The following is a 23,618-nucleotide window of genomic DNA, read 5'->3' as shown; positions in this document are numbered from 1 at the left end:
TTAATCCGAGTATTCCGAGTATTATCCGGGGCTGGAAATGAGGGGGCTACACCGGCGTCTCATCTTGAAGCAGAAATTACAGCCTCAAAATCGCCTTGTACGGAATCAATTGACCATTGATCTCTTTATGTATAAAGTATGTTGTAGTACTCCATATAGGTTTATTATTCCCTTTTGTTACAGATTAAGCATTAGCCAATGTGAAGAGCCAGGGCTTGGCATTTCCTCCATGTAGGAAGAAAAGGAAAAAGAAATGAACAAGAAAAGCCCCCCTTGTGCCCTTACATGGAAGATACAGAAAACAGTGAACGTTTGTAATAAACAAGATACAGCCACTTTGATGGTGTCCACCTGGGCAACTTCCCAACTCAGGGGCAGCCGTTCAGCGATTGGCTGAGAAGGGGTGCGGGTTCCTGACGCTACGTACATGGTCCCATCTTGGAGGTGTCTTACCCTCGCCTTGCTTGCTGCATTTGGTCTTACATTAGGAGTAATGGATTAAAAGATCAGAGGATCAGAATAAACAAACCGAGACAAAAACAATAACAGTCCATAATTACAATATGTATTTAGGGTATTTAGGGTTGTTCTAAATTAAGACTCAGGGGAAGATGCGGAGATAGACCTGTACTTGGGTACAGAGTACAATACCAAAGTCTCTGTATAATATTGGCGCTAGTCCACTATTCTAGAACTCACTTCTCCTTCTCCTCTTTTCTTCTCTCTCTCTCTCTCTCTCTCTTTATCTAACTCATATTCATTCTCTTTTGGCTGCTGGCCGCCACTCTTTTTGAGGACCTAGTCCTATACACTCCTTTACATTGCTACACCTCTTACGCTCATTTTTTCCCCCCAGATATTCGTCATTTTCTCAATTGTGTGAAATTTAAATGACGAGCATCAATCTCGAGCGGCGATCGCCTTTTTAAACGTGTCGACCGGTCTTCACGTTCCAGACAGAGTCGGGTTTATCCGTATAGACCAGACTACATCGACTATGCCTCATGCTCACCATGCCGGCTTGGTGATGCGAAACCACGTTCGGGATGTCATCCCTCCACATCGATTGCCATTTTTGGTCCCCAGTACCTCCTCTATAGCCACCAAGCTTCCCTCACTCGTGGCAAGAGCCGAAGCATCTACCACGGTCACGGGTGAAAAGCCCACCAGCAATCTGACAACAACGGTCTTACCTGTCGTGCTAGGTGCAGGTGTTCCCATTCTGTGTGCTATTGTTGTCCTCATTGTGCTTCACCGGAGACATGTCAAGAAGCTTCTGCGGGAAGATGCAATGGATAAACATAAATCTCTCGATTTTGGAATGGATACAGTGGGGCCTGCAACCAGGAGGAAAGGTCCTGGAATGCCCCCGATGTCGGAACCAACCCATACCAAAGGCCTGTCTCTTGATGTGGGCCCTTATCTGATGCCCCCGGGCCTGAAAAGTTCCCCGGAGTCTCTGCGCTCCATGTCAATAGATGATGACAAGTACCGCCCGGCCACTGCCTCCATTCGGTCGTACCCCAGGGGTTCCCGATTTGAAGGTGCCGATGACGGCAATTCAGGTCTTCTCCAGAATGCGCAGAGGATGTCTCGTTCATCCCCGCCGCTGTACTCCTCCCCTATCGAATCGCATGGACGCAGTCTGGACCAGCACAATGACTACCTTGGGGAAGTTCCTGGAGTTACGCATCCACCTGCTGCACAGCAACCTGGCATGGCTATTGGAAGTCCCAACGCCAATCGGATTCCTTCGCCAGAGCCCCTGCCCCATCTGGATTCCTCGTCGGGCCTAAATTTCGGACTAGATAATACATACGGCAACACATATAACAACCAGCATGAAGAGCGCCTCAACTTCCCGCTGCCTGAGCCTTCGCAATCACGAGACTTGGACCATGACCAGGCTCCTGCATCGCAGCTTCCTCGTATTTCCCTGCCGGCCAGTGTTGTTACCACTAGTGATTACGGCGATGACCGCAAGTCACAATACACTCTCCCTACGGTCAACATCCATGGCACGGAAGATGTCCACCAACATAATGCCCCAAGCCACGATAACAAGCATCCGGAACTCCCGGAGGAACCTCAGAATCTGGATGCGGCATATGATAACCGCCGCGATACCCGCCGGATGACTCTCGGATTGCGCCCGTTGCCCCCAGAGGACCCCGCCGACAACCCAGAACAGCGTGCCAATCGGATTCGCTCCTTCTACAAGGAGTACTTCGATGAGAGCAAGAACGGCCAGGAGCCCACATACTACGAGGACTTCGGGCCCGAGTTCTATGAGGGTGGTGGTAATGCTGGTTTCATCTACGACCCAACTACTGGCGACTATTATGATGCCACTCATGGTGTTGCTCCATTCGCCGAGCCGATGACCCGTCGCGCGATGACACCGCCGCCTCGCGCACCTCCGCGCTTCCAGGGAGCCGCTCGCCACATGGCCACCAACTCTGCTGGCTATAATGGTATGCCCGGGCCACGCGCCTTCTCATCTGCCTCTGGCCGTATGCCTGGTCCACGCGGTCCCAAGAAACCGATTCCACCCCCTTCACCGCTGCAAATCCTGCCTACTCCTCACATGTTGACGGACGACTCCCTCATGACTGCCATGGACTTTGCCCCGGCCAATGGATTCAAGGACCGCCGTGCGGGCCGCCCTGAGACACCCACGGGTGGAGTACGCCCCTATATCCCCGGTGTGCGTGCCCACACGCCACTGGCCTCTGCCTTTGATGAGCTCGCCGTGATGCCCAGTCCTCACGCCTTGCGTAAGTCCGGCACGTTCACCAACCTGGACTTTGTGCCCCCGCCCGTTTTCAAGAACGAGGGTGCCGGTAGTGATGCGGGAAGTATTCGCAGTGCTCGGACTGTCGTCTCTGCTCACCACCAGAATAATATCCGCATGGGCAACTACCGTGTCAGCCGTCTGCCGGCCGAGGCGGTCGGCACTAAGGACGACATGATGGCCACTCTACGTCCGAAGTGGGATATGAACAACACATAAGGAAGCGGGCTTGTCCTTTCCAATGTCACGACTTGTTGTTTTGGTACCTTGTATAAGAGCACGTGATGATTTGATTTTTGTTGTTTCTCATCTGGGTTCCCCGGTGCTTGAGCTTTTGGGGGGGTGATGGCCATCACCCCTTTTTATATTCGTTACTCTGTTCTCATTTTTTTGTCTGGAATCTGCTATCAATGGCGTAAATAGATGATGGTTGGATTTGTCTCGTGATCGCTTTGAAATTTCATTTCTTCTGCCCGGTCTCTGGGCTGTATATATTCGGATCTTGTTAGAGGCTTGTTGGCTTGTTTTCTTAGAAAACAGTACTCCGTAGTTCTAGGATATCTATATCCTCTGAGGTATGGAGCATACTACGAATCTGCTCTGTAGATCTGTACTCCGTACAGAGTACGGAGTACTGTATGGGAAATTGGGGGTTTGTTACGCGGAAATCGGGCCGAGCGCTAACCAAACAGTCAGGGGCAAGGCGAGAGCTACCTACAACATACAACATAGGTATGCCAATGGGCTAGACGCAGGAAACAAGATTATCCATGCCGATCGTATTTTTTTTAATTAAAGTAAACATACTCCGTACTCCGTACAGTATTGTTAACAAAACCGTTGAAGTGGAGAATCAGAATCAGAATCAGATATGTGGCAACTGAGTACACTCTGCATCATTGACTTTTTTTATACGAAGTATGCTGTAGTAAGTGGAAATCGTATAAGAGAATTTTGGAAGTCTCCATTGATAACCTTGGATCAGCCTCGGCGCTTCCTTACTCTAAGGCTAACACCCATGGGTGCTCTCAGCTCGGTTCTCTCTATTTTTTACAAATTTTTTTTTTTTTCGGTACCGAATAATAAACACATAAGTAACGTTAAATATTGGCATTGATCATGGATTATTCTCGTGAATATATTTTCAAATTCTTAGAATCTTAGAGAGATATGTAGGTAGAGTATTAGGGAGCGTCAGACAGTATTAGAGTGTCCTACCCTTACACATGTGCAGGGGTTTGCATGGCCGGATCAAGGGATTACCAGAAACAGCATCATGTTGTTGCAATGCAACTGCAACTCAAGCGTAGTATGAAATTGGAGGATGTGCTTTTTACTACCCAGGTGCCGTCAATTATAAGCAAAATCAAAGTGCATCTGTATCTATTAATACGACTAGGAATGCGGATACGCCGCAATCGTAAGAAATCTCCACTTCCCACTTCAATCTCACTCTTCCACACAACTTCTCTCCTCTCATGGCTGCTAGATTCGGCCCCGAGAGATTGTGAGTATCTTGTATTTGTTCTTTTCTCTTTTCTCTTTTCTATCCTTCTTCATTTTCCTTCTTCTTTTCTTTCGATTCCGATCGGTTCCTGAGATATCGCCAATTTTCCCCTGAGACTCACACCGTAACGTCTCTCCTTACGCGTCCAAATCGCAGTCTCTCGTTAAATAAGTCTGTCGACTCGGATTCGAAATTGTGAACCCGCGGTCTCATTTAGCCCGAAATTATTTCCGCACCCGGAAGCCTCCCTAATCTCTCAAAACTCGCCGAACGGTCCGGCTCAGGATCACATCGATTCTACCAACAGCCTGCAATCTCACCGGATATCACCTATTCTTGACCGACATTGACCAATATTGCTATTGAGATGACTTCACCATCCAAAGCCGGTGGCGCTGCCGCTGCCGCTGCAGCTATCGCTTCTAGCGCTGCGGAAACTGTTGTACAGACCTCGGGGTCTCCTGAGACCAGCAGTCAAACATCTGCCGCCCAACCCTCCACATCTTCTACCGAAACGACCTCTTCGTCTGCGCCTGCTCCCACCACCTCTAGTTCAACTGAACCGACTACCACCAGTTCCACCACGAGCAGTACTAGTAGTACTAGTAGCACGCCCACGACCGAGCCTACCACGTCGACTCCAGACCCTACGTCTACTTCGCCCACTTCCACTTCCACTTCGTCTACTTCTTCTTCCACCTCTTCCACCTCTTCCACTACAACCGCACCATCCACCACCTCAAGTGATGAGAAGACAACATTTACATCGACACAGGGAACTACCGTGGTTGTTGTCACGTCCACCCAAACAGCGTCTGACACCGGTGCCACGTCTATCACCTCTTCCAGTGCAACTGATTCAGCCGCGCTCGCAACCTCCGGCACAGCAGCAGGGTCCGGCGGTCTTTCTCCTAGCGGCACAATTGCCGTCGCAGTTGTTGTTCCGGTTGTCTCAGTGGCATTGATCATCTTGGCGCTGCTCTTCTTCTGGCGTAAGCGCAAGGCGAACAAGGCGGCCGAGGAGGAGCGTCGCAAAGAAGTGGAGGAGTACGGATTCAATCCGAACAACGACCCAACCCTTCCCGGTGTTGGAGGCGTCGTGGTTCCCAAAGATGACGAATCCTCCGGCTACCGCGGCTGGGGAACCACCTCTGCTGGGCGCAAGGCGTCCACCAACCTCTCCAGTGGAATGGGTGGCCTGGCCATGTCGGAAGGAAGTAGCCCCGGTTTTCACCACGCCGCAACACCCAGCGAAGGCACCGTTCAATATTCTGATGGCGCCCGGCCCGACTCTGGCGAGATTGTTGAACCCATTGGCGTGCTGGGTGCCGCCCCAGTGGCTGCGAACAACCGCAACGGCGACATTCACCGTGGCCCCTCCAATGCATCCTCCGCTTACTCCGCAGCCAACCGTTCCGACGCATCAGAGGAAAGTCACATGTCCGCTGTCCACCCCTCAGCTGGCTACTACGGTGAGAACCCGTACTACGGCGACATCAACACACACGGCGCATACGGCGGAGATGACTACCAGCCTGTGATCCGTGATGTCCAGGCGCGCCGTAATACCCGCATCGAGAACCCCGGTGTTTATCCACGACAGGGGAATGCCGGTATCGCGCAGAATTTCTGATGGCCCGACTGATTCGGATTTCCTCCAATAATCTTTGATCTCCAAAAGCTCGGCATCTCCTTTTATGTTTTTCGTTTTTCTATCTTGCACAATACCACACGCTCTTTCTATCTCTACCACCGCCGACTTCATTCGTTCTTTTTCGGGTCTCTCATGTTCCAATTCCCGGCGCGATGGACCTTCACTTCATGTCTCTATTGTCCTCTACACCTTTATTTTCTTTTTCTGTCTTTCTCTCTCCCCTTAATCGGCCTGTCGGGCTTTGATTTGGTTTGGTCATCTCTTTTTGATATATCCCGCGCATCTGGTCTCAGCTGCATAGCTTGTTTTCGCCTTTTTTTTTTTTTAACACACCTTGTTTATGTCTGTGTCCATTGTTTTTTGTTTATTTTTATTGTTCATGTCTACATGGAATTGTAAGGAACTCCATCTTGTACATTTCCTGCTGAGTGTGGAGTTTTCCATGCGACTGAACATAGTCGAGATTTGCAATGATACCTTGGGTGTCTTGGATTTACTCCTAGTTCCCTTGTTGAAGTCTTTGTATCTGGTATACTGAAATGAAAGGTTTACATTTGAATGATTTCCGTATACATCCATGGATATATATGGATGTAATATGTAGATATAGTTCGGAAAATGTCGGCAGAATCATAGATGATATCTTAGAAAGGAAGCTCAGAACAATATACTTTTACTAACATGTACTAAAACATACTAAGATAGACTAAATATGTAGGAATACTCCGATTTAATCTATTAAAAGTAAAATTATGGCAGATAATAGCAGTACTCGGTACATTTCCGTTGCAGTGGCTACCAGTAAGTTAACAACGTGCGTCCGCTGTTGGCGGTGATTGGCGATAGATGATTCACACAGCTCCCCACTCCCCGGCTTAATTGCACCTCACAGCTTTTCCCTTCTCTGTTAGTTTTCGAACTATACAGAACTGAACCACATTCGATTCGTACCTGGTCCCCTGTACTCCGTACTCCCACATGTGTCTCTCGAGTCTTTGCCCCGCTATCTCTATCTCTATCGCTCTATCACCGCTTCAACCTCTCCAGGGCTAAACTTCTGCTCTTAGCGTCCTTAACCCTTGATTTGATATATGGGCACTCAACGTCACACATTTTATTTACTTGTGTCACTCCGTCTCTTACTTGTCCCACTATTATCCTTCCCCACCGTGATAGCGCATTAACCGCCCCCCTCTTGCCCCCCCGAAGCCTTAGCTTTGGTTCCGTCCCAAACGTGTCCTTGTCATCCCACCCTGTCTCTTACTTTTTTCTTCCCCCCATTGATACCCTTGCGCCCTGCCTCGCACAGTCCTCGGCTTCCATTATTCTAGCTTTCAGCTCCGTTTTGCTGAACTTGCGCTACTGACGCAATATCGGTCTTCACAGCTCGGGAGAGCTAAAGCTCTCTCCGAGATTGTGCAAACATGTACGTATGCCCTGCGGTTTCTGTTACCGGGTGGTTCATTACTCGAGCTGTTACTGATATGCCCTGACTTGCTAGGAAGTTCGGCAAACAGATCCAGCGCAGGCAGCTAGATCTTCCTGAATATGCCGCCAGCTTTGTTAACTACAAGGCACTGAAGAAGGTTGGTTTAACGTCCTGCCCGCTTGCGAGGGAATATGGGCATGGCTAACTCCTTCTCAGCTGATCAAGCAACTCAGTGCCACCCCGACTATCCCGGCACAGAGAACAGCCGAGGAAATTGCGAGAGCTAATGCGGACCCCCAGGGCGCTTTGCGCGCAAACAAGGAGGTGTTCTTCTTCCGTTTGGTAGGTTGTCGGAATCATTTCATGCATATCGGAAGATGGATGTACTCATCATGATGTATAGGAACGAGAGATTGAGAAAGTCAACACTTTCTACCTCCAGAAAGAATCAGAGGTATGGCCATTTATCATCCAGTGCACAGTCATAACCGTATCCGGAAACTTATCATATCGCTTTAGTTTTCTCTGCGCCTAAGGACGTTGGTCGACAAGAAACGGGTAACTCAGTCCCGAGCCACCTCAAATTCCAAAGCACCATCGAATTTTGCTGCTATGTTCGAAGGCTTCCAACAATTCGATGGCGACCTGAACAAATTGCAGCAATTCGTTGAGATCAATGAGACTGCCATGTCTAAAATCCTCAAGAAATGGGATAAAACATCCAAGTCTCGTATGAAAGAGCTGTATCTGCATCGGGCAGTCGAAGTGCAACCATGCTTCAACCGTGAAGTTCTTCGAGACCTTGCGGACAGAGCTACTACCGCGCGACTGGAATTAGAGGCCTGGGCCGAGGGTGAAAACATTCAATATGACGCCTCACGTCCATTAGACCGTACCGCAACCCTGGGGTCGGAAGAGGATGAAATGGACAGCCAGATCTTGCAGTCAGCCTCCACCGGTAATCTGCAAACCCTACGTGAATGGCTGGCCAGGTTGCAGCAGTTGCCGGATGCCCGTGAACGTGCCACCCGTACATTCTTGACCGCCATCAACGGGTTCTCGGATGAAGTGCTCGGTCTGCTACTGGAGAGCAAACTGGTTGACATACACGCCGAGGACGACATCAACGAACGAAACTGCCTCCACGAAGCCGCCATTTCGGGCCGATTATTTGTCTTCCACGCAGGTCTACAGGCAGGTGTTGATTTCGCCCGCGCCGATGTCTATGGTCGAATCCCCCTCCACTACGCGTGCATGCACGGCCGCGTGGATATGGTGCGGCATTTGCTCGCTGCCGGCCCCAACACCGTCGATATCATGGACCATGACAACTTTACCCCTCTAATTCACAGCATCGTAAAGGGCCAGCTGGCGTGCGCCGAGCAGGTTCTGTGTAGCAATGCCCGCGTCGACCCGGAGCCCGAGTCGCCCCCTATGAAGGGAATGGACAACCGTCCCTTGAAGGGCCCCGATCATATTCCTTTGAATCTCGCCTGTCAACACGGCTCTCTCCCCATCGCGAGGATGCTTCTTGAGCGAAATGCGAAGTTGCTGCCTGATGCAGAGGGTCTCTATCCCCAGCATATGGTTGCACGCGCCTCACAATCACCAGAGCTACTATTACTGCTCAAGGAGCACGGTGCTGATCTCGACCAGAAAGACAAGCTATACCAGTGGACTCCGCTGTTCCATGCCGCTAGCGAGGGCTGCGTTCCCTGCCTACGCACTCTTCTCGAGTGCGGGGTTGATGCCCAGGTCCCAGATGAAAAGGGCCTCTCGTCTATGTACTATGCTGCCTGGGAAGGGCACCTGGAGTGCATGCTCCTTCTCTGGGCACAACCCTCCGGCAAGAAGCCTGCACTGGGACCGCTTGACATTCTCAATGGCGTGCGGATGCAAGAACCCGGCCCGATGGGCGACATGTCTGTGGTTACGAGCGTCTCTGAATTGGAAATGGCTGATGGCATCCCCGACCTTGAATTGCCTCCTCCCATTATCCCTCTCCGCCGCTATGGTCACAACTTCCTCGACAAGAAAGTATTTATACAGCTTCTGTTCGATCAAGGAAATGTCGGGTCTATTGCCTTTGACCAGGCGGGCCGTCATCCTGCTGCTCGCATGACTATCTCTTCCAAGCTGTCAGATCTCATTCCTCGTACTGTCATGCTACCCATTCAGGAAGAGACGCGCACAATATCGTTCCACGTGGATAACTTGGACACCTTTGCTGTGGACTTTGAGATCTTCCCTACCTTTGGTTCAAAGGTGATTGCAAAGAGCGTGGCCCTGCCAGACATCTTCCGCGCCGAGTCGTCCAGCACTGGCTCAGGCTGCCTGCCTCTATTCGACCCCCGACTTCGTACAATCGGCCAGCTGCGCTTCAACTTCCAAGTGATCAAGCCATACCACGGTGATCCTCTGGAGATTACACACTTTGCTACATATTGGAAGGCCACTAGCGCCCTTGACTCAGACCACAATGGACTGGTGACTGGTTCCAGCTTGTCGGGAGATTATGTTCAGCTCTTTGTACAACTGACCCAGGACCGCGTCGCAGTCCTTTACCCGCAATTTATGATCAACCACCACGGAGTCAACATCCCAGTGTCTCATTTGACATATACCCAGTTCCAGGCCATTGGCGCAGATCGCGGTGCCAACCATACCGAGATCCTCAAGTTCTTGGAAACAGAAGCGACGAATGACATGTCGCAGACTCATCGACTCCTAGCGGCGTCGTTCTTGTCCTTACGTGATGTCTTGCAACAACTCCCTATTGACTTGAATGTCAATATCTCCCTCCTCTACCCGTCGCCTGCGGAGGAGAAGAAACTCCACATGACTTCTTTGGCGGATGTTAATAGCTTTGCCGATGTTATCCTGACCGACGTCTTCGATCATGCCCGTGTGGCCCGCGACAAGAACCCAGAGTTCATGCGTTCCGTGGTGTTCACCTCCTACAACCCGAACATTTGTAGTGCTCTCAACTGGAAGCAACCAAACTGTGAGTCTCAATTGAAACGCAGACTAACTCGTGCGTGATACTGACTCTACGACTAGATCCTGTTCTTCTTTGCAACGATCTTGGTCAAATTCGAGACCTGGCTGGGAACGTCGACTCGATGCCCCATGTCAATAGCAGTGGCCGGGCCTCAATGTCGATTAAGGAGTCTGCTCGCATTGCCCAGAGCAACAACTTTATGGGCCTGATCTGCAGATCTAGCCTTTTGGTATGTTTGGTCCAGCGCTGTCTCTCTTTCTCTTTCTAGTCTGCCCGCTAACCGCTCTGTAGAATGTCGTTCCCGCGCTCGTCGAAACCATCAAGGAGCTCGGCCTTGTGCTTGTGGCTGATACCTCTGATGAGGTCAGTCAGCCGGATCGACTCGAGGAGCTACCCAGCGATACCATGGGCGTTGCTGAATGGGCATACCGCATGCCTGACGGTGTCAACGGCGTTATGAGAGCCAACGGCATTCTGAGATTTAACGATATGATCGATATGTGATCCGATTCAATCTTGCTTTCCTTTGGAAGCACCCCCCCACCCTTTACATACGTCGCAATTTAATTTCCACAACGAAGATTACGAGCTTGAGTAGCCTTTGCCACGCCATATTTGCTTTATTTTCTTGTTCTCTATTTTGCCTTGGCTAGTTATTTCAAACAGGAGAGATAGTCCCTAGCGTCCGACGTTCACTTTATTTTGCTTTTCGTCCTTTGTTAATTTCCTATCTCATCTTGGGCGCTAGAGATAGAGCTGGGCTTGTCTTGGTTTGGCTGTCGTCGATTGCATGCAGATCGTCCGGAGAGTGCGTGAGAGGAGAATGTCAAAAGAAATAAAGATTTCCGTATTAGAGAGCTGAATGGCTAATAATGTACAATGGTCCAAATCCCAAGTCCTGTATCTCCCGCTATGCTATATAATCACATCACCTTCATGTACTCTTGGGCTTTCTCTTCCCAATATCCCAACCCCATCCGCGCAGCGTCTTCACAACCTTTGGCGTCACAGCCGCCGTCAACGGTACTCGAATAAACACAAAGCTCTTGTGGATGGCATAAGCGAAAACCAATTGTGTCCAGATACCTGCAAAAGGAAACCACCGATAAGCACCTCAACCTTCAGAAACCAACAAAACAGAAAAACTTACTAGCTTCCTCCTGATTCCGTTCCTCAGCCTGAGCAAGTTGCCCCTGCCCATCCTCCGCCTCAGAACTCTTAGTCTGCGGCCACACAGACTTGAGCTTATCCTTAACGAATCCAATAACGACATGCTCATAGTGTCCAATGCGCTCAACACCAAGCAACCGCACAGCCGCAAAACAAAATGGGAAATCCAGCGCCGATAGTCCAAGATACACCCCCAGCGCAGCCCATCCATACTCCCGCGAAAGCTTCTTCAGCCGCTGCGAGAGCGACGCCTTCTCCGAAGCTCCGGCTCCGGCTCCAGCCCCAGATCCCTTACCACCACCGCCAGCCGACCCGGAATTGAACCGGCGCTGCTTGGGCTGGAACGAGCTCGGTTCCGGACGGGTGCGCGTCGACAAGCGCGCTGTCGTAAGGCTTCGTCGCGTTTCTTGCCCTGCGGACGGGAATATTATGCTGCGACGTGCGAGGGATGGACGGGCCGAGGGGTGGAGGTATGAGGTTAAGCTTGGGGTTGATTTGAGGATCTCGCTCGGCCGCGAGATCCATTGTTTGAGGAGGGTTGGGCGGAGGGACATGGTGGGTTGCTTTGTCGTCCCCTGGTGTTCTGGATTGAGGGGGTGTGATTCAGTGAGCGAATTGGTGTTGAATCTGGACAGGACATGGAATGCTGTGCCTTTTTTTTTTGGTTTCTCTCGGCGTTTTCGGCTTCCGGTCCGATCGGGCTGCGGCTGTGTCTGCCGGAGTTAGGGATTAATACGGGTTGTGTTGGTATTGGTGTAGAAGGGGATATTGTATACGGTAGATGAGCGTTTGTATGATGTCTATCGCTTTTTGCTATTATTTGTACGAGATCCCCAGTTCCTAGCTATGTCCTTCGACAAAATGCGTGGCAGCTCTGACTTCGTATACTTCGGGGCGTGCATATGTGCTGACTAAGCCCAACACCAAAAACTTCCCGACTTCTCAGCCACGACGAGCACCCCAATCCCCCCCCCAATATCAAGCCCACCATGTCGCCGCGCTTAGGAGGGCTACTTCAGCTCTCACCCGTATGGGGTGCCCCATTGATCACGCCCCGGATCCCCGTGCGCTCCTTCGGAATCCGATCTCTCAACCCGCCCAAACCCAGTCGTTTCAATATCGGCCCCGGGCTGCCAGTCCTCGAGTCGACGTCGACGGCGGCGCTCCGCCGCAAAGCCAATTCCCTCCCGCTCCGCACTGGCGCTATCGGTATCAAGAAGGGCATGACTGCTATCTACGATCCGGAGTCTGGAAAGCGCATCCCCTGCACTGTCCTCCAGCTGGATCGTGTTGAGGTTATCTCCCACAAGACCCGTGAGAGACATGGTTACTATGCTGTGCAGGTTGGTGCTGGCTGGAAACACCCGAATAACGTGACCAAGTCGATGCTTGGACATTTCTCGGTTAATGGGGTCTCGCCTAAGCGCCATATCTTTGAATTCCGCGTTAAGGACGAGGCGGGCCTTATCCCTGTTGGTCAGAGCATTGAGGCGGGTTGGTTCCAGGAGGGCCAGTTTGTTGATGCTCGCTCCAATACTAAGGGTAAGGGTTTTGCTGGTGTCATGAAGAGACACGGCTTCGGCGGTCAGGATCGCAGTCACGGTGTTAGTTTGACGCATCGTTCGATGGGTTCTTCTGGTCCTGGTCAGGGTGGTGGTTCCCGTGTTTACCCGGAAAGAAGATGGCCGGAAACATGGGCAATAATCAGAACACTGTTCAGAACTTGAAGATTCTCAAGGTGGATTCTGAGAATGGTATTGTGGTTGTCAGCGGTATGTGATTCGATCTGGAGCTGCTCTGAGCCTTTCCCGAATTCTCTTTTGCTAATATATCTTCTTTGCTTCAGGTGCTGTCAGTGGTCCCAAGGGCTGTGTTGTGAGAATCCAGGATGCGATCAAGAAGCCATGGCCGGAAGTGCCACAGGCAGAGGCGACGGAACCTGCCACTGCTTAATTGGAGGTTTTTCTTTTCTTAGTTCTGACCATGTACTATTACACCATACGCGCGATATTGTTTGACTTGAGCGGCGTTTGTATATGATACAAAAAATGATATCCTTCTTCCTTTTTTCTCTTAGCCATTGAGAAAAAGAAAAACAATGGCTTCGCCGAACTGATAAAGCAACAAATGATCCCATAAAGAAGAATGTCCCTGAACGCCCGAGCCAATGCGCTGCTGTATCTGTACACTCTCTCCAATATTCAGTTCTTCCGGAAGGGATCGCTATCATTGTCGAGCAATTGAACCACCGTTCCATCCTCTGTCTCCAGACTCCATTCCTCAGTACGGAACTAAAAGAAGAGAAGAAACCAAGTCAGCAAGCGGCTCAGAACACGCCATAAAACCAAATAGACCAAAAACTCACATAGCTCATACGATCCGGCCGAATGCTTCGGAACTTCATCTTGCCCTGAGACTTCGTCCCCTTAACCCAGAACGAGATATCAATCCGCCCATGCAATTGGTTCATCTCGCCACTGATCCAAGGAATCTGCTGCGCGAAGTAGATCTCATCGCCCAGGATCTCGCGAGCCCGCGGCGACGTTCGCAGCGCATACAGCGTGCTGTTCACAATGCTCGACGACGACTTCTGGTAATTGAAAATTCCGAGCATGCCTGCTCCCGTCGCAATAATGAAGATCGGGAGTGTGTAAAGCCACTTTCGGCCTGGGTTTGGGTTCGGTAGCTCGCGGTCCGCTCGTCGTTCCAGTAGTGGTCCTGTGTTCGGACCTGGGGCAGCTATCATTGTGCGTCGGCTGGCTATGTTGGGTCGGGCGGGTTGCCGGGCGAGCGCGGCGCGCCGCGTGAACGCTCGAGAAAAGACCATTGCTGTGCTTTCGGGGGTTATAATTTGGGTGTTTGTCGGGTTGGTTGGGGTTTGGGGGGTTGCGGAAGAAAAGAGTGTCAAACAAGACAAACAGATTTGACCTTTCGACGTCACTGCACCTCCACCGGATGAGCATCCAACGCTTTTGCTTTGGTTTTGAGCTTTCGAGAAATGGCTGCGGTGAGATTGCGCAAGGCGTTTCGGTACCCTGAGGAATCGGAGGGCGAACGAGAAGAGTTGGACGAAGAGCAACAGGAACGGGTCATCGAGCAGTTGCAGAGCCAGAATGATGCTCGCAACGCCCAGTACAGTGTACATATCTTTTTCCTTCTTTTATGATCGAGTACGAATGCTAAATATCTTCCCAGATGATTTTTACTGTGCTTCCAGTGCTGGCTGCTACAGTATTTGTGCCTTCGGTGCTGTCAGCCTCCAGTCAGGCTGAACGATTGTTCTCGCTCCTCAGTCTTGCCTCGTTGCTGACAACAGCCTATATCATGAAATGTTTTCCTCTCCAGCCAGATCGTAAAGGCAAGAAGCCTATGACCTTCCACACTGAACGTATTGCTCGGCTTCATGCAGCTCTAGTACCTGGAACTAGCGCAGTTTGCTTGTTACTTGCTGTGGTCTACCTTTCTACAGGGTCGTCTTATGCGATCCATCCAGTTCTATACTTGATCCCTGGCGGTAAGTTTCCTTCTTTCTTGGTTGTAAGATATCGAGTCTGACCATGTACAGCCATGCTCGCAGTAATTCTACTTGCTCAAAAGCTCATGCTCTCTGTTGACCTCGCATCCCTCAAGGATCTACAGTACGAGTACAAAGGTGCCTAGCCGATAGTGATTCACGAATTCAACTTGATTTCAACTTGAATACATATGTTCATTATTAAAGTACAGCCAGATTTTTGTTAAACCATGGTGTCGCAGAAGAGATTAAACTCTTCGGGGAATCACAAATCATACATCCGATTTCCTTAATCAAACACCCTTTCCCAAATAGTCAATGCTCGCTGTGGTTCGTAGAATACGCATATCCCACGAGAAACTTTCAATTATGTTCCTCGTCTCTTTTAGCAACTTGTTGCGCAAGTGATCTCTGTCGTATGCTCAAATGAAGCAAAGTTAATGAGTCGTTTCAAGCGCCGAGGCTCGCGACAGAGCCCTACGCCATCAACGATGGATCAACGGGGATCCCCCCCGTCGTTATCGTCGAAGCCAAGTGGGTTCTCATCATTCCCGTTCCCATTCTGTGGCGGGTCGAAGGGGCTGGTCTCGAAGCTGAACCCCTGATCTTCAAGGGTCTTCTGCCGCTCCAATTCAGCTTCTTCGGCTTCCTTTTGGCGTTTCTGTATACGCCCATGGACATCATCGCCAAACTTCTTCAGCCACCACAGATTTGATTTCCGGAAATCAACCAGGGTCTCGATGCTGCGAGGATCGGCAACCTTACTGGTGTCATGGCCCAGAATGGTACAGTTAGGCTCATATGGTTTCATCGAAGGGTCACGCTGGCAGGCACCACAACTGCATTCTTTACGGCACTTTGGACAGAGCCAGTGATGTTTTTCCATCGCCTCCTGTGGGGAGATTTCAAAGGCGCGGAACAAACTGCCGTAACAGTAGCGCTGGTCACAGTTCGAGCACGGAGCGAGTTTCCAGTTGACTTCAAAATGAAGACAAACGTGACAGCGGTGGACATCATCTGATTTCGCCATAAGTGACTGCCGCATTTTGCGGCGCTTTTTTGACCGACTGTTGCCTTCAGACTCGCTACCAGCATCTTCGATGGTATTGTCTACCACGGGCTTGGGCTTTTTTGGGTCGTTCCAGGGGCGCCGCACCAGTTGTTCCTGGCAAATCTCGGCCACAGACTTTTTGCCTACCTGTCCCCTAGCGACAATGAACGTGGGAAACTGAACCTTCAAATCCTTGTTGTTCTCATCGGAGGAAATGATCAGCCGTCGCCATGTTTCATAGCGTTCTGTTAGCTGCTTCCATGGGAATTGTTCCATCCACTTCAGATTGGAAACGCAGGCACAGCTTCTACCCATGACATAGCAATCCATGCATACGTCATATGGGTCATCTTCGCCCCCAAGGGCATCTGCACAGCCAGGACAGGTAAGAAACCTGTTAAAGATGTTGCACCGGCAAAATGAGCAGGTGACGTTGCTTTGGAACTCATGATATTCGACGTTCTTCTCTGGGTTCTTCTGGGAGAAAGATTCAGACAGCAAAATGCTCTTGTACAGGTTAAAAAGACGTTTGAAATCGTCCCACAGTTGAACCACCACAGGATGGTCGACCTTTTTTGCTTGCCGCAACAATTTTGAATACCGTTCAAGAGTAAAGTAGACAATGGCTTTGTTCTTATATTGTTCATCACGGCAGACCATTCGCGCATGCGGCAAAGCTTCATGCAGAGCCAGCTCGAGCGTGTCCACAGTAGTGCGGTTCCAGGCGACTTTCGTCGTCCGAGTGCCGCGGTTCCAAACCTGGTGTGCAGCAAGAGGGGGTACAAGAATAAGGTCACCGGGCCTCTGTTCCACCACCCAGGTCTTGAATGGTGCAATCTCCCATGCATGCAAGGGAGCAAAGAAATCCTCAATGTCAATATCATGCCCAAGAACAGACATCCAGTATTCGGAAACAATCCGTCGATCTTTGGTCTCTGTCATGAGCCAAATTGAAGAACCAGGTTCCGTTGGCTTGCCGTTTTCTAGAGACCCATCGGACGCCTCGACCATTATGTTGTGACCGAGACTAGCACACATCTCTTGGTGTGCTGGTGTGTACGTACCCTCATGGCCGATGTAGCACATCAGGTTCTCCGCGCGCATGCTTGGGGGAAGACTACTCATCAAATCACCCGACGGCGCGATGAGGTCGCCTTGGGTGGACTTGGGTATTTCAGAGAGATTTGTCTTTCCCGACGCAGGGCCTTCGAAGGCTTTGGGTCCTTCGTTTAGATAGAAAAAGAACGGTGGTAACAGGTTCTCTAGATAAGCACGCCACTCGGGCGGACAGTCGATGTCCTTAAGATAGAGCCGTTGGAGGTCCTTGTGTGTGTAGTTGTGGACCGTCACTTGCCGAGTGAGAAGTGACAGGTTGTTGAGGTAGTGACCCATACTGAAATTGAAGGTCTTCTTTTTTACTAGATCTCGAACTTCCTCGACTATTAAGAGAGGTTGCAGTTAGTATTGACCAACGAAGGATGAGATAGAGATAATTCAAGAGCGCGAACTCGCCTTTCTTCGCGTATTTTGCTCGGAGCCATTTCTCCGAAAAAATGCCTTTGTCAAGACGTTGATGAAATCCTCTGATTACCAAGGGTCTTCCGCTCAGGACAACCTGGTACAGGACAAGCTTCTCGAAATCCTCAAGAGGGAAACCCTCAATTGCGTCACAGGTGATATCCATCGCAAACTCGAAATTTGGAGTAGACTCGACAACCCGATGGATGTCCAGAAGAGGTGAGAGTGGCTCAAAAGCCAGCCGGGTTCTATGTGCTGGCATGGCGACCGCAGGGCCTCAGAGGGGGAGCAACCTTGGAAGGTATTGATGCTTAGTTTATGTTTGTAATCGGCGCAAAGCTCACAGGAGCGAATTTCATGGTTTGAGGGGGAATGTTGGTGGTCAGGGCCAACGTCAAGGTTGTGCAGACTCAGGACTTAACTAGCTGGGTGAATTGTGCTGTTATTTGCTGTTTCTGTGGTCTGGGTGTGACAATGGTTGGGACGAGATATTTGGGTGGAGTGGGAAGGAGCAGAGGAGTGGGCAGGTGCACAATAGATAGAACAGAAGCGTAGAAGATGTCAATCCAAGGTTGGGATCAGGAGAGATAAGATCAGATAGAGTGATTTGAGTGATTTGAAAGAAAGGGATGTCGTAGATCTCCTTCACTTCGGATCGTCAACTTCTGGGGGAACGCGGGATGCCGCGTTTGATGGCCTCAGGCAGGAATTTACACGTGAACCTTGGAACTGACATTGATTTCACCATTTTGCCTACATTTATATACATTAGGGAACTTCGAATACAATGCATAGCTTTCTTTTTCTCCGTTAGATTGTAGATTTAAATAAAATTTAGTTCAATATATACTTGGTAGTCTCAGTATATCGTGACAGCTCAACTCCATAGATCTGATGCCCGAAATAGGCTTAGGGGGAGGAACCGAGCCGCTTTTTCCTGCATGACGATGTAATTTCCGACATCTACAGATCTTCAGATGGCCAGACCTTCAAGACTTCTGACAGGATCATGAATATTGCCAATTGTCAATCGCCTTAATTGACCCATGTTCGGTTTCTGGATCTCCTGCCCTCGTCATGCTTTCCACTAGCTCCCGTCTCTTCCGCGCTCGACTATCCCCATACAGGCAAAAGGTCAACCTCACTGGTCTGTACAATGGGCGCCTTTCCACATTCGCTCACAATGCCTATTCCTCGACGCAATTGAAAGGCACCCGATTTCTCGCCAGCGGCTCATCCATTGCCTTGCGAACAACACAAGTCCAAGTCCGACACAGCTCACAGTTGCAATCGCCCGCAACACAACCAATCGAGACGGATAGTGCGGAGAAGAACCCAGCCACACACTACATCCCGCCAAAGACCGGCTTGATTGCGTCTCTGCCGAGTTCATGGATACCGTATGCGGAATTGGTGCGGCTGGACAAGCCCACGGGCACATACTACCTATTCTTCCCAACTCTCTTCTCCACCCTCCTCGCTGCGCCAATGGCTGGTGCCGCACCGCTCCATGTCCTGGGAACATCAGCACTGTTCTTTTCCGGTGCGCTGATCATGCGCGGTGCAGGCTGCGCGATCAATGACTTGTGGGATCGAAACCTGGACCCTCACGTCGAACGCACCAAGTTCCGACCCATCGCCCGAGGTGCACTCTCGCCGAAAAATGCAATACTTTTTACAGGTTCACAGTTGGTGGCTGGGTTGGGCGTGCTTCTTTCGTTCCCTACCCAGTGCCTTTGGTATGGAATTCCTAGCTTGCCTATCGTGGTGGCATACCCCCTTGCTAAGCGCGTGACCAATTACCCGCAAGCTGTGCTTGGGCTTGCCTTTTCATGGGGAGCGATTATGGGATTCCCAGCGTTGGGGGTGGACCTGCTTGCCAATCATGATGCCTTGATGGCTGCAGGTGCCCTTTATTCCAGTTGTATTGCTTGGACAGTTCTGTACGATATGATTTATGCACATATGGACATTAAAGACGATGTCAAGGCCGGGATCAAGTCAATTGCCCTCCGCCATGAGCACAACACCAAGGCTGTCCTAAGTGGTTTGGCGGTGACTCAGGTCTCCCTACTCGCGGCTGCAGGAGTTGCTGCCGGTTGCGGACCTGTATTCTTCGTTGGCAGCTGCGGCAGTGCCGTTTTGTCGCTTGGTCTCATGATTTGGAAGGTTCAGTTAAAGAGTGTGCGGAACTGCTGGTGGTGGTTCAGGAACGGATGTCTGCTGACCGGTGGGGGGATCTCCTTGGGCTTGCTCGCCGAGTATGCGACGCAGTACCTTGGTCTGTACAATATGACGGAGCCGGAGCGTGTGGTGGCCGAGTCAACGCAATAACCATGTAACAATATAAATAGGCGTTTAAGCCTTGGTTCTTTTTTCCTCACGACTTCTGCGCCGATCCCGCCACGTAGTTTTGGACGACAGTGACGATATCTCTCCAGTCCATCATACTCCCAGCACTCCCAGCACCGACATCTCCATAAGCCAAGTTCTTCTCTATGGGAGGAAGCACAGTCACCCAGCCTTCTGGGTTTGATTCACTCCATCCCCACTGATCGCGTAGAACGTTAAGCTGTTTCTCGGTCACTGGATGCCTGTACGTACAGGGGTCCATATCCAACGCTGCAAAGATCATAGGTTTCTGGGTCTTGAAGCCCATATCCACTACTCCAGTCGTATCCCAGGCCCTGACGACCGAGAGAAGCAGGTTGTCGGCGATCCCGTTAGCCATTTTCGCCATGGTATTTGCAGACATTGGGGCAACCAGTAGAATATGCGCCCCTATTATGATGTCAGTTGGTTCACTGTATTATGTATCTAAATAGCCACTGACACTTGCGCAGTTCAATATGCAGGACTGGTCCTCCGCGAATCCACGATGGGGACCATTCATCTTCGTCCCGGTAGATAGCGTCCACACCATCTATTTGAAGCAGAGTGCCGAGAACCGGCTGCTCCAAGCTCTGTCCAGCGAGGAACTTTTCCGCAGGCTCGGTGACTAAGATGCGGACTGATATGTTTTTATTACGACATAGTGCCTCTGCAATGTTGCGCAGGTTAATGGTAGCGGCCGCAAGTAGCACATGAGTCTTCTTGTCATTTGTATACTGCTCCGCAATAAACGGCGTAGACGATACTTGAGAATCCATTGCCTATATCTTTATTGTAAGGGAAAAGCAGAGAAAAGACAGCGAACAAGGAAAGAAGACGACTGGTCCATACAGCCCTAGAGAGCTTTGGATATGTGGGGATCGACGAGACCCGCGGACCAACCGCTGATTAAATAATACTAAACCTTTCCCCGAGGCAACTTAACGTTGAACGTCTTCTCTTGTAAACTACCATCATTTTCAAAATCATGTTTTCCAGAGCAGTTGCATCGGTATGATATCTTTCTAGTTCTCCGCAAGATCCCAGCTCACATGAATTCCGTAGGCTTTCCGCCCAGTCTCGCGGCCAACCTTTTTGCGCCCCGTCCGCTCGGCCATCCAATTCCCCTCCGGACCTTCCATTCCCTCTGTCCTCCATGCACGCCTTCTGTCCAATGAGACCCGGACGGCGATCGACAAGGCGGTCTCTTCCGCTCCCGTCGTTCTGTTTATGAAAGGCACACCCGAGACTCCGCAGTGTGGTTTCTCTCGTGCCACCATTCAGATCCTGGGCTTGCAGGGTGTTGATCCTAAGAAGTTTGTTGCTTTCAACGTGTTGGAGGATGCAGAGCTGCGCTCAGGTATGTTGGGATTACCTTGAGTGGAATACCTACCGGGTTTGAATTGCTAATCATGCTGCGTTTACAGGTGTTAAGGAATACTCTGAGTGGCCCACTATTCCCCAACTATACCTCGAGAAGGAGTTCATCGGTGGTTGTGATATCTTGATGTCCATGCACCAAAATGGGGAGCTTGCGAAAACTTCTGGAGACCAAGGGTGTCCTGGTTGCGGCGGATGAATAAATAGCAGCCGAGCCTGAGTGGAAGATGTCAGCCTATCCATTCGATAGATGGCTATCTCTGTAAAATTATTTGTCTCTAATGTATTCTGGTCCTAATATCCTGCTGGTCAGATAGTTGTTTTGTTGATTCGACAAATGAAGGTGATCTCCAATCTATCTGCTCTAGTAGACTGAATTGTCACAAGCCGCCATGCAAACGAACGAGGTAGGCGTTTGTTCAAGAGGAAACCCCAGTTGATGAGGTCTAGCATCATATGTACAGTTGATCTTCATTACATGATTAGTATTTCTCACAAAAAGCGACAGCCAGCCTACTGAGCTGCTTGAGCTGCCTCTTGTGACTTCACCAGATCCTCAGCAATGGCCTTGTCCAGCTTTGCGCGTTGCCTGGCTTCATAAGCTTCACGGCTCTTCAGGATCCGACCAACAATTTCACCAGCGTTCACATGTTGGAAGGCATGCTGCTCGGCTTCCCGGAAGATTCCCATCTTCTTGGGAGCAGTGTATGGATCATATGTCAGCGGGATGAAGGTCGTGGGTCCATGGTAGACAGCATCGGGAGTGCCCCACGGGATTGCCTTCAGATATGGTTCGCTGGGGGTAAATGGTGCAGAGAATATGACAGCATTGATGTACTTTGGCGAAAGTTAGCAAATTGGACGTATGAACTGAACGCAAATCAAGGAAAACTTACGCGGCATTGAAGAACACAAAGACCACGTTCGAAAATGTTCATGATTGGGTAGTTCAAGCCTTTCCAATGGTTGATAACATCGTCATCATGGATACCTGCGACAATATAGGACGGTCCATAGTCCTCTCCGTGGTCCTTCAACCTTTTTGCAACTTGATCCGGCTCATACCAGCCACGTTGCCGGCCCTCGGACTCCTCGAGCTCCGTGACTTTGCGCAGGAACGCAATGTGACCGGAGGAAAAGAGGTCGAATCCTCCGTCAACATAAACAACCCTCTGCCCGGGTTTGGGTCCCTTTCCGTCGACCAACGTCTCGAACAGGCCAGCCTCCTCGACGACGTGGTCCATCTTCGCGGTGCCTGAACCAGTCCATGTCCACACCTGAGGCCCAGGTTGAAGACCACTCTCGTCCGTCGCATAATCCTTGATTCTCCGCAAAAGATCTTTAGCAGAAGCCTGGCGCTCTTCGGGGCTTCCATATCCTTCCAATCCAGCGAGTGTACCCTTCACAGATTTGACAAAGTGGTTCCTAGTGCACAACAGCATGCGGCCAACGAGATCGGTTGTCGAGATTCCGGGAGTACGTTTAACGACACGGAAGCGTCCAGCGGCTTTGACGAAGCGGTAACAGTCGTTTCCATCACTGTCAGAAGTAATATCGTCTCCGTGGACAACGTATTTGCACCCGTAGTGGGATACCCAGGGTAGGTAGGTCACATAGGGGGCATGGGGAACACTCTGAGTTGCCCATCGACATGCGTCAACGGCTGCGACACTAAATAACACCAACATTAGGACCAGAACTCAACAACAATATCAGTACGTGATCAAACTAACCGTTCTTCCAGTGACATCACTGTCGGACCCTTGTTCTCGAGAATAGCTTCATCAGAGTGTATTCCCACGTAAAGGGCCTTTCCTAGCTGGCGGGCTTGGAGCATAGCACCGGCATGACCTGTAGACCAATCCATCAATTAGCTCACAGCAATTGACTAGGTGTTAATTGCAAGCCTACCGTGGTGGCTGAAGTCAAAGCATCCATCGACCCAAAGTCGGTCCTCCGATATTGGTACATCCTCTTGAGGATCAACAGGCCATTGTCCAGGCAAAGGAACCTGCTCCTCGATGGGTGTTGAGTCCATTTTCACAATAGTACTCCGTAACAAACTTAGAATTGTTCCGAAGTTTTGTATAGACCTGGATTGTACAGGAGGGGGAGGGGATGTGATCGGCGGTAAATTACATAGGAGGTACGGTTACAGTAATCTTCCGCATCACAGTCCAGCTTGCGGGGAACTTAATGTTTCTCCGGATCTCCTGAATCTCAAGAATAT

General features: G+C 50.4%; 12 protein-coding genes across 12 annotated transcripts; 7 read left to right on the top strand and 5 right to left on the bottom strand.

Annotated features, from left to right (window-relative positions):
- Nucleotides 1–997: 997 nt before the first annotated feature.
- On the top strand, nucleotides 998–3,013 carry N7519_009642 (uncharacterized protein; the record flags this gene model as incomplete). The annotated part of the gene is made up of 1 exon (XM_057296415.1): nucleotides 998–3,013. One exon carries the CDS (start codon nucleotides 998–1,000, stop codon nucleotides 3,011–3,013), a length of 2,016 nt encoding a protein of 671 aa, XP_057144297.1.
- A 1,655-nt stretch (nucleotides 3,014–4,668) lies between these two features.
- N7519_009641 (uncharacterized protein) lies at nucleotides 4,669–5,934 on the top strand (the record flags this gene model as incomplete). Its single annotated transcript, XM_057296414.1, has 1 exon — nucleotides 4,669–5,934. The coding sequence occupies one exon, from the start codon at nucleotides 4,669–4,671 to the stop codon at nucleotides 5,932–5,934; it is 1,266 nt and encodes a 421-aa protein (XP_057144296.1).
- Nucleotides 5,935–7,266: 1,332 nt separating this feature from the next.
- Nucleotides 7,267–10,889, top strand: phoC (uncharacterized protein; the record flags this gene model as incomplete). The annotated part of the gene is made up of 7 exons (XM_057296413.1): nucleotides 7,267–7,397; nucleotides 7,457–7,541; nucleotides 7,601–7,726; nucleotides 7,788–7,838; nucleotides 7,904–10,388; nucleotides 10,445–10,614; nucleotides 10,677–10,889. Coding segments are annotated over 7 exons (3,261 nt in total), but the record flags the coding sequence as incomplete, so codon positions are not given.
- A 430-nt stretch (nucleotides 10,890–11,319) lies between these two features.
- Nucleotides 11,320–12,109, bottom strand: N7519_009639 (FAM210 family protein; the record flags this gene model as incomplete). The annotated part of the gene is made up of 2 exons (XM_057296412.1): nucleotides 11,320–11,471; nucleotides 11,536–12,109. 2 exons carry the CDS (start codon nucleotides 12,107–12,109, stop codon nucleotides 11,320–11,322), a joined length of 726 nt encoding a protein of 241 aa, XP_057144294.1.
- Nucleotides 12,110–12,544: 435 nt separating this feature from the next.
- Nucleotides 12,545–13,508, top strand: N7519_009638 (mitochondrial 54S ribosomal protein uL3m; the record flags this gene model as incomplete). The annotated part of the gene is made up of 3 exons (XM_057296411.1): nucleotides 12,545–13,159; nucleotides 13,264–13,327; nucleotides 13,402–13,508. The coding sequence occupies 3 exons, from the start codon at nucleotides 12,545–12,547 to the stop codon at nucleotides 13,506–13,508; spliced, it is 786 nt and encodes a 261-aa protein (XP_057144293.1).
- A 248-nt stretch (nucleotides 13,509–13,756) lies between these two features.
- On the bottom strand, nucleotides 13,757–14,382 carry N7519_009637 (cytochrome c oxidase assembly factor 1 family protein; the record flags this gene model as incomplete). Its single annotated transcript, XM_057296410.1, has 2 exons — nucleotides 13,757–13,846; nucleotides 13,921–14,382. The coding sequence occupies 2 exons, from the start codon at nucleotides 14,380–14,382 to the stop codon at nucleotides 13,757–13,759; spliced, it is 552 nt and encodes a 183-aa protein (XP_057144292.1).
- Nucleotides 14,383–14,553: 171 nt separating this feature from the next.
- On the top strand, nucleotides 14,554–15,215 carry N7519_009636 (uncharacterized protein; the record flags this gene model as incomplete). The annotated part of the gene is made up of 3 exons (XM_057296409.1): nucleotides 14,554–14,694; nucleotides 14,751–15,069; nucleotides 15,121–15,215. 3 exons carry the CDS (start codon nucleotides 14,554–14,556, stop codon nucleotides 15,213–15,215), a joined length of 555 nt encoding a protein of 184 aa, XP_057144291.1.
- Nucleotides 15,216–15,565: 350 nt separating this feature from the next.
- On the bottom strand, nucleotides 15,566–17,900 carry N7519_009635 (putative JmjC domain protein; the record flags this gene model as incomplete). The annotated part of the gene is made up of 2 exons (XM_057296408.1): nucleotides 15,566–17,559; nucleotides 17,594–17,900. The coding sequence occupies 2 exons, from the start codon at nucleotides 17,898–17,900 to the stop codon at nucleotides 15,566–15,568; spliced, it is 2,301 nt and encodes a 766-aa protein (XP_057144290.1).
- Nucleotides 17,901–18,715: 815 nt separating this feature from the next.
- On the top strand, nucleotides 18,716–19,972 carry N7519_009634 (putative para-hydroxybenzoate-polyprenyltransferase Coq2; the record flags this gene model as incomplete). Its single annotated transcript, XM_057296407.1, has 1 exon — nucleotides 18,716–19,972. One exon carries the CDS (start codon nucleotides 18,716–18,718, stop codon nucleotides 19,970–19,972), a length of 1,257 nt encoding a protein of 418 aa, XP_057144289.1.
- Nucleotides 19,973–20,018: 46 nt separating this feature from the next.
- N7519_009633 (putative flavoprotein) lies at nucleotides 20,019–20,787 on the bottom strand (the record flags this gene model as incomplete). Its single annotated transcript, XM_057296406.1, has 2 exons — nucleotides 20,019–20,419; nucleotides 20,472–20,787. 2 exons carry the CDS (start codon nucleotides 20,785–20,787, stop codon nucleotides 20,019–20,021), a joined length of 717 nt encoding a protein of 238 aa, XP_057144288.1.
- Nucleotides 20,788–20,996: 209 nt separating this feature from the next.
- N7519_009632 (monothiol glutaredoxin GRX5) lies at nucleotides 20,997–21,587 on the top strand (the record flags this gene model as incomplete). The annotated part of the gene is made up of 3 exons (XM_057296405.1): nucleotides 20,997–21,020; nucleotides 21,074–21,368; nucleotides 21,436–21,587. 3 exons carry the CDS (start codon nucleotides 20,997–20,999, stop codon nucleotides 21,585–21,587), a joined length of 471 nt encoding a protein of 156 aa, XP_057144287.1.
- A 314-nt stretch (nucleotides 21,588–21,901) lies between these two features.
- On the bottom strand, nucleotides 21,902–23,426 carry N7519_009631 (ethanolamine-phosphate cytidylyltransferase; the record flags this gene model as incomplete). The annotated part of the gene is made up of 4 exons (XM_057296404.1): nucleotides 21,902–22,225; nucleotides 22,285–23,059; nucleotides 23,122–23,239; nucleotides 23,300–23,426. The coding sequence occupies 4 exons, from the start codon at nucleotides 23,424–23,426 to the stop codon at nucleotides 21,902–21,904; spliced, it is 1,344 nt and encodes a 447-aa protein (XP_057144286.1).
- Between the last annotated feature and the right edge of the window lie 192 nt (nucleotides 23,427–23,618).

This window comes from Penicillium mononematosum (assembly GCF_028829835.1).
Source record: "Penicillium mononematosum strain IBT 11891 chromosome Unknown utg000005l:1.0-9366267.0:1.0-9372171.0, whole genome shotgun sequence".
Taxonomy (NCBI): Eukaryota; Fungi; Ascomycota; class Eurotiomycetes; order Eurotiales; family Aspergillaceae; genus Penicillium; species Penicillium mononematosum.
This window is presented reverse-complemented; position numbering and strand designations above follow the sequence as displayed.